General features: G+C 31.0%; 1 protein-coding gene across 2 annotated transcripts in view; it reads right to left on the reverse strand.

Annotated features, from left to right (window-relative positions):
* The window catches only part of LOC135208989 (AF4/FMR2 family member lilli-like), a 357,837-nt gene that overhangs the window by 280,249 nt on the left and 67,588 nt on the right, over positions 1 to 10,000 (reverse strand). Inside the window, exon 1 of one of the 2 annotated variants that reach the window (XM_064241531.1) lies at positions 7,553 to 7,720. The exons of the other annotated variant lie outside the window; for it this stretch is intronic. Within the exon in view, the coding sequence (XP_064097601.1) occupies positions 7,553 to 7,606 (54 nt within the window). The 5' untranslated portion in view covers positions 7,607 to 7,720. Of the gene's footprint in view, positions 1 to 7,552; positions 7,721 to 10,000 lie in introns of those variants that run through there. 2 annotated transcript variants of the gene reach the window in all.

The following is a 10,000-nucleotide window of genomic DNA, read 5'->3' on the forward strand; positions in this document are numbered from 1 at the left end:
AAAAACCAGGATAAAAAAATAATAAATCTAAATTGCAAGACACTGTAGCACATAACACTGCAAAGCTATGCTATCATCCACAACATATAATTTCATCCGTACGGCATCGTATTACACTGTAGAGGATTTAACTGCTGCCCAATATGGGTTAATCCCCAATTCCAATAACAAATATATCTAATATTAAAATATGTGTGAAATACTTGATTAATATTTTTTTCCCATATTGATTTTCAAAACTTGAATGGCAAAAAATGTTTCAACTAAATATCAGGTCGCGTTCAACTTGGCAAATTTCTTGTGAAAGCTGTTTTACTCTACATAGAACAGAGAAGCAGTTTTGTGTTTCTTAGTGAAATCTGAGTAATTTTTTATGGGTGCAAAGATATAGAATAAAAACAAATCAATAAGTCCAAAGAATCACAAATAGATAAATATAAAAAGGAACTGCGCCCGCAAATCTACATTCGAAACCTGACATATTACTGAAAGATCACTCACAAAGAATCATTTGAATTTCTCTGTGCAGCGAATGATGAACGACTTGCAAGATAACTTCACCTTTATATATATATATATATATATATATATATATATTATATATATATATATATATATATATATATATATATATATATATAGATATATATATATATCTTTTATATGATATATATACATATATACTATATATATATATATATATATATCTATATACCACATATATATATATCTTTTATATATATATATATATATATATATATATATATATATATATATATATATATATATATATATATATATATAATTTTTTATTCACCATCCAGATTTTAAATAGCAAAATCTTTCACATAAAAAAATCTGAAGGGTTCCAACTAACAAGAATCTATCTATTTTATTCAAAGTTCAAAACAAATAAAATAATAATAATAATAATAATAATAATAATAATAATAATAATAATAATAATAATAATAATAATAATAATAATAATAATAATAATAATAATAATAATAATAATGAAGAATGGACTCACTATGGCTAGCCAGCTAAACGTTTCCATAAATTCTACAGATCCATTAAAAAGCGTTTTGCTTATAAAATAATTGCCTTTATTTTGATATGCAAACCTGACATAACATATATATCCTGTTATCAGTGAAATATGCAATAATTCTTTCGGTTTACTTTATAGTATATTATATGACTATAGATAACCTAAATGAAAGTGATTTGTCTACTTTAGTTGCCTACATTAAAACCATAAATAAATATATACATACGCAAGAATAAAAAAAGAAAATATTCAATGTTAATTAAACAAAGATATCCACATATAAGGACACACTCTCTCTCTCTCTCTCTCTCTCTCTCTCTCTCTCTCTCTCTCTCTCTATGATGACAAACAAATATAATCTCTCTCTCTCTCTCTCTCTCTCTCTCTCTATGTAAATGTGTGTGCGTGTGTGTGCGTGTGTGTAAGTACAAATGTCAAAACAAGTATGCATTCATGAACACACACGCAAAAGTCCTCTACACATTTTTATGCTAATTTAAAGATATACTTCCGTATCCCTATGGTTACCTGAATATTTAATCACCTGTTAATGAGTTGCTCACCAACATTTTTCAAAACTTATTCCTGCCTCCGGAAGAAATTATGATATGGCAACAGCTAAAAAGGATGAAGAATACACAACGCATAATAAAGGAAATGAAACGGTTCAGTCCTGCCCGTTTATCTCTGTCTGTGGTATGCTCAGAAATAAGCAGAATATATATATATATATATATATATATATATATATATATATATATATATATATATAGACACACACACACATATATATATACTATATATATCCACAGCCTTCATAGTTTCAGTCGAATTTCTTTCGAAAATACTGACAAAAAATTACTAAGTAATATTCATTTTGTAGATTTCTGATGCCACCGTCGCAACTTTTCATAAAATATTTATTCCTACCCCTCATCCGTAGCGTAATAAAGCAACTTAGTTTCTTCTTCCAAAAATCAGCGTTTTAATTAAGTTTTCTATATATATATATATATATATACTATATAATATAATTATATATATATATATATATATTATATATATATATATGTAAATACATTTATTTATTCTTGTTTAATAAATTAGTTTCGTACTACCAAAATTTTCTTTGCAGAATAGTTATATATATATATTATATATATATATATATATATATATATATATATATATATATATATATATGTTTCTTGTTTCTAAGAATTTCCTTTTTTCTTATTCCCAAAAATATCTTTGCATAATAATTCAAATGTAATATTACCATACTTCTTGGTTAAATACGCTTCCATTTATGCATGTACTATGCATAAGCATACAACTCGGTGACAAGTTCTTTCATGTATTCATTAACTATATGTGTCAATCTTATCCAAATGGAATTATCGGACCATCTTCAGGTAGGTCATATTCCCTTTCGTTTCTCTACGCCGTTTCTAAAACAAAGTCGTCCTGTCCCCATCAGTACTTTGGGAAATAATCATAATTTATCCAGTATTATTTTATCTGATAATATAGGAAAATATCCTATGAATACTTCCTGGTCAGTCATAAACTCAAGGAGGTATTACAAGATGTATATGCTGGTTTTATTGAAAATAATGGCTATTTCAGCCGCGTTTATTTTGTGTAGAAGTTTCTCTATTCTTTATATTACCGACTTTTCTTCCATACTCAAGTTGGCTATTAAAACGCCAAATGGGGGATTCATGTTAAAGACGTGGTATTTGTCAAATTCATTATATCACACAAAATGCAGTAAACATTGGACTTCAAGTCTAATTGACAAGTACTTGCTTAATGCAAGTAGTAACATTCAAATCGTAGCTCAATGCAGGTGACAAGACCGACGAAATATAATTTTTTTTTTTATTTCTTGGTAACTACACAAAATGCCTAATCAACATTTCTTGCAAGTACAGCTTCGTCTGGGCTGTTTAAATTAGAGTTAACTGTGAATCATTGTTCGTGGCATAAAACATTTTAGCCAGAAAAATTATGGACACAAATCTTCAGCATCCTTTTTTTTATGAAGCAAAATGTTTTTCATCTTGATACTCCAAAAGAAAGACTTGTAAATCTGAAATGCTTCTATAGTAATGATCAGCGAATTAACATCTATCCAAAACTTGATCTTTCTGAAATGAAAGGTTTCTAGCCCACTATACTAGCTAAATCTCGTTTCCTGGATCCTAGTCTGGAAGTGCGAATAGTCCTAGTTAATCACTTATTATCCGACTGTAGATCTTATATAAGGGATTTCAAATATACAAATATGTAAAAGAATGACTATGAACTGTGAAGTTTCCATAATACTTATGAAAGAATAATAACATACATTAAGATATTCGAATACTTGTTTAAAAAAATGTGTATATATTTAAAAATTAGCTATGGTGAATGCACTTTATTAAAACTAGATTCAAGGAAATTATTTTTATACATTACATGATGTAAGCTTTCAAGTCAATTAATACGGAATTTTTGTCATTGTGGTAGCGAATATAGATATATAATATATATATATATATATATATATATAATATATATATATATATATATATCTATATATATACATATATATACATACATACATATATATATATATATATATATATATATATATACTATATATATATACACACACTAACAGATCTAATTTGTATTAAATTTCATAAAACAGTTCCCTTTAGAATAACTAAATTTCATGAAAGACTTATCCATACTCTGATAAGCGGTATATTAAAAAAAAATAGATAAAAAAAATAGACATTGGCATTAAATCCGCAAACAAAGAGAATTCTGTTTCAAAGCACGGTTGTCACCTTCGTTAAAAAACAGCCGTCGAAAATTGCTCAGCCAAAGCAGGAATTAGGATATTATGAAAACTGGCTGGGATTAAGGAATGAAAATGAGCAGCCACAAAGCGCCGGTAATCTTTACTTATCAGTCGCCAATTTCCTGTGTTTTACGCAGCCCTGATCAAATTCAGTCCCGTGGATGAGAAAAGTTAGAGAGAAATGGGCATAAATGTGATATATCTCCTTGAACAACGAAGAAAAGATGACTTGGAAAGCGCACTCATATGCTCCCAAACACACACAGACACACACATATATACATACATACATATAAATATATATATATATATAGATATATATATTATATATATATATAGATATATATATATATATATATATATATATATATATATATTTGTGTGTGTGTGTGTTTATTATGTATTTATGTAACTACAATTCTCAAGGATTATCCTAATATTTCAGATGTCCTAAAGGGTCATTAATTAACGCCATTCCGTGATACCTGTTCTTATTTCCATGTCTGATACTCGTCTAATACCTACATTCTCTCTCTCTCTCTCTCTCTCTCTCTCTCTCTCTCTCTCTCTCTCTCTCTCTCTCTTTCTAAGTATTTACAAAGGCCAACCTTCAGACCTAACGGCCTTAGGACACAGAAGTAAAAAAAAGCATATATTGGAAAGTCTACACCATGAGTTTATGAAGAATGATGTGCTTACTCTTATTAAATATATGCTTCTTCAATAAAAAAAAAAAAATTATTACCCACTTTCCTGCAGTAAGTAACATTTCTTTAACGAATAACTGTTACATTTGTTTACCGTACAATTCAGCTTCCATACACAGAAAATTAATATTATTCTTAGCTGACATCAACCCTACCGATTCTGTACAATTTCATTTGTCTACCATTATCATAAGATGAAAGTCCACCTTATGGAGCACATTGAAAAAAAACTTGGAAAAGAATAACTTAAACATTACATTAACTCGTTACTCGAGCATCGTCACACTTTCTCCATTAACCAGCCTATAGAAGTGGCTGTTATTACATAGGAAAGGGTACGATTAATTTATGGTGCTATACGGTCCAACATCTATTGAAGCCAAAGAGCTGATTTACCTAGAGTTTATAAGGAATAAATGACATCCTAAAATGTATCAGAGTATTAAAAAAATATCAATATGAATTCCTATACTCACGGTAAGATCTCGAAATAATATATACAACTGGGTTAAGAATAATATTATCCATACGACAGCAAACTCACTTCTATAGTAAGTTTCTTAACAAGTTACTAAGTCAGTCTCAAAATATACCCCACAACTTCAGCAAGTTTGTTTTTGGGTCCAAATTTCTGACATTTTTCTCGATGGCAGGTATATTGTATATTGATTAGGAATATTCTCCGTCTTTCTCATTTATATCACAGGATATTTATCTGGAAAGGAGGATTATTAATATGTCCTAAATATTATACCAAACTTGGATATGAGTCTTCTGAGCGTGGACAAAAATTTGCTGTTTCTCATCTGTCACACAAATTTTACGACGCCAACTTTTCCTCTTCAATTGAACATCCCAAGAAAAGATAAGTTCAAAATTACCGCGTTTTGAATGTGATAAGGTGAGAATCAAAAGATGATTCTGCTTATCAAGTGTTCGTGGGGGAAAGCATACCATAGTTTTATTCAACGTTTCTCAAATGACTGATAGGTGTCTGGATGAAAGTAAAGATGTGTGAATATAAGTTGATTAAAAATCAAATATTTCACAATGACCTCAAAAGCTCACTCTTTAATTAACAGTATGGATGGTAAGAATGCATTTCATATAATATTTGAAAACCACGAGTCCATATATTAATAAAGTTAACAGACATTCCATAGAAGTGTCAGACACTCTACTATATAAAATGTTAGACTGACACTAATAAGTAGACACAGTAGGAAATTAGTGTTTTGTTCATACAAAGCTTATATATATATATATATATATACTATATCCTATTTTCTAAATTGATCAGGGCAGCGAAAAATAATATGATTTATGGCAAATTTATTAAAACGTGTAAAAGCTGCATAAGACATACTGAAAGGAAACTGTTTACCGAATTACGACGGATATAAAGAGGCAGCTATGCATTTTTTGAGAGAACTTTGCAAAATGAAAAATATATATAACTTATATATATATATATATATATATATATATATATATATATATATATATATATATATAGAAAACTCTGTAAAAGGGAAACTGAACTCAAAATGATAGAATTGTATTTTGCCAAAAACTTAACCATCAGCTCAGGTAGACTGACGTATACCACCATTTATTTATTTTTTTATTTTTTTAATAAGTGGGATCTTCTTCTTTCCGTTTCCCCACGTCCTCTTACTTCTTCCTACTTTTCCTAATGAACATCATATTCTTAGAAGATTGAATTTCAAAGTCATTGGCCTTTGTGGTCTTGTTCCATATGGGTAAAGTTTATCCTTCTGAATAATAATAATAATAATATAATAATAATAATAATAATAATAATATATAATAATAATAATAATAATAATAATAATAATAATAATAGAGAAAAACTCTCTATCACGAGATTATATATCATGTTCTAAAGGGTCACAATAATACAGTGTAAAAAGTCCGTGTATAACTTTTGAAGACTTCAAAATTATAACACGGACTTTTACAACTTTGTATTATTGTGGACCCTTTAAGAATAATAATAATAAAATAAAATAATAATAATAATAATAATAATAATAATAATAATAATAATAATAATAATAATAATAAAAAGTGAACGACCACATTATTCAACTTTGCCAAGACGGTCTTTTAAGAATTCCATAAAAATGACGATAAAAACTCGTAGTTTTTCCTTGATACCCGATGAGTAATGCAGGAAACCTGACCTAATTTAAATTTTATAAGATCTCAGAACAATTAAAAAAGCTATTAGAGAGGACAAGTAATATTCATGCACAGAGAAAGCTTTTTTTGCAAATAATATAATTGCAGTTAAAACCGTTTGGATAAAAAATCTTTCTTGTGTCAGATAAGTATAATAGCTCTTAATATATCCCCTAATTTTAAATGAATTAAATGTAAAAATATAACAATGTCCTGCGGTTAAGATTTTTAGTCTATAGAACATTCAGTTCATCATGTAAATCTACAATCATGATGTATCATACAGATATATATACAACGACAAACGCAAGATTAATAGTATTGCAGTTCATAATGAAATATTACAATAATATCTGTGACAATCAAATATATCTATATTCCCACGTATCCCGTTTCTGCATACCGATATATATATATATATATATATATATATATATATATATATATATATATATATATATATATATATATATATATTATATATAATATATATGCGTGCGTGTGTGTGTGTGTGTGTGTGTGTGTGTACTATCACCAAGACAAAAATAGGCATGCAAACACGGAAATCCCTGTCGCAACACAGTAGTAGGAAATCCACACACACGGACACTCCAAGTCAAATAACGCACGTACGCTAGAGTACACACGACACAGTTAATTCGAGCAAAGCTCATTTATTTAGAAATACACTTCGCCATTCAGCACACAGGGTTTGAATTCCAGTGCCCTCACCTTGACTGGCGATTTCGAGATCTGTCTGACAATACCCACATCCACGGAGGGCATCAGATGGCAGTTGTTTCCCCTCCATATGTAGAATACGCTGGTCGTCAAGAAATATAGGCCTCCGTCTTGGGCTGTGCTTATTGAGTGTGTGTGTGTGTGTGATTGCGTGTGCGTGCGTCCCAATTGTTTTTTCTTCTTGCCCAAACGTAGGACGCAGAGCTGCTGCTGCTGCCGCCGGTTGCCTTCGCAAGCACGTTTGCCAGATTTCGCAGCTTACGTTATGTTCCTTGTTTGCATTCGCTGAGGTAAATATTTGCAGATTTGTCAGCGTCCACTTTCGCATTCTCCACCTCCACCTATCTAAGCTCCCTCCCCCTCTCCCCCCTTACCATCCATACCCTTGTATGCATTGCCTTCCCCCACTCTGCCCACTCCCACCCACACTAAATATCATTCTCCTACCCTCCTCCTCCCCCCCCCCCCCCCCCCCCCCCCACCCCCCCCCCCCCCCCCCCACAACACCAAACCCTTCCTGTCTATTCTGCCCAACCCCCATACTTCGCCTACCGCACCCCTCCCTCCCTCCCCCTAGCGGCCGACACCCATCACCCCACGTCCCCAAACCCAAGGGCCGCCGACAAGGGGCATTCGCAAACACTAGAAAGGAAAAACCCGTCTCGTGACCTCGCGTCCAGCCTGATTTATTATGGACAATAGTTATGACTGTTTGCATTTTTGCTGCTGGTTAAGGATGCTTCATTTTGTTTTCAATTATTCGAATGCTGGGGTAAGTACGCATGTTTTTCCCCTCGTGTGCAGAACTTTATTATAAGAGTACATATAAAGTTTTCCCAACGATGAAGTTTTGAATGCAAACACAGATCTCTTTTCTATTTATTTTTTTTTTCTTTTTGCCTTCGTATGGTAAACGACGCCCAATGCTTGAGTGGTTTATGTTAAAAGACCATTTCCATGATTTTTTTTTTTTCCTTTCGCGATACGAGAATGTATGTTTGAGTTAATTGCGAGGAGCCAGTACCCTTGAACAAGCAAATCTGACGATTTTTTATTGAAGTACTAATTACTCTTCCTGTTCACAGCAAACATGAAAGCCGTAGACTGGAATGTCAGACCATTACGAGAAACAGATGGAGTCCAGGGGCCTGGAATGCTAGGTTTTTTTTCCCTCTTGTCGACGAATCTCGCGGAAATCTTGCAATAACTCAGGAACCTGCAGCAGGTTTGCCTTCATTCTGGATACCGTGGAATGCTACGGTGGACATACAAAAAAAAAAAAAAAAAAATGGTGATCTTACTTCTGAACACAGTAGTTCAATTTGGAGAAAATGATTTAATTTCAGGTCTTGATCCTGATTATTTTCCAGAGCTTATAGTACATTATTTTTGGTTCCATTAGTGGGTATGTCTCCTTTCGGTATTCCTGATTATAATTATTATTATTGTATTATGTATTACATCTGTTGCGTATTGTTTTTTTTCGACAAGTTAATTATTTTCTCTTCTGAGAAAGTATATCTCTTCTTACTGTATTCCAATGTTCCGTTATCTAAAATTAAAAAAAAGCTTATAAACTCTATTGGGTCGTCTGCAGACACAACTGAACTGTTCACACAATTAAATTAAAATCTTATTATAATTTCCACCTTTGGACTTTTCCTCATGCTCCAGTTTTTCCTGATTCATATAACCTTCCCTCCTTCAAGCGGCAGGCCAATACCTTCTTTGGTGGGTACGGCACTCTCTTTATACCTTCTCTTTCCATTTTCTTAATTCATCGGTTGGTTTAGTGCCTTGCTTTGAACGAATAGGGAATATGTGGATTTGAAAGCATGCGGCCATTGAACTCCTAAGGCATCTCCTTTGTTCATGAATGTAAAAACAATAATTAAAAATTAATTCACATTGAAACAACATAGCTTTTGCATAAAAAGGTATATATATATATATATATATATATTATATATATATATATATATATAGTATATATATATATATATATATATATATATATAGATATATATATATATATATATATATATATATATATATATAATATATATATATATGTGTGTGTATTCCATGTAGCACCAAGGAACACGTACTTGTGATTATCTCTAAATCCACGGTAGAAAGATAAGTGAAACAGGTTCTTGGAACAAGTACTTTCGTAGTACGGTCTACATTTTCAAGTTCACTCTGAACTTGAAAATGTAGAATATACTACGAAATTACTTATTCCAAGTCCCTGTTTCACTTACCTTTCTATATATATGTGTGTGTGTGTGTGTGTGTGTACAGAGAGAGAGAGAAAGAGAGAAAATAAGTTTGAATGATTAATTATGAAGTCCAGACAGAAATGTAAATAAACAAATATAATGATGCAAACTGATTTTGCTATTACGAATAGGCATCTCCAGCTGTAAATTATTTATT

The sequence above is a fragment of the Macrobrachium nipponense genome, chromosome 37 (assembly GCF_015104395.2).
Source record: "Macrobrachium nipponense isolate FS-2020 chromosome 37, ASM1510439v2, whole genome shotgun sequence".
Lineage (NCBI taxonomy): Eukaryota > Metazoa > Arthropoda > Malacostraca > Decapoda > Palaemonidae > Macrobrachium > Macrobrachium nipponense.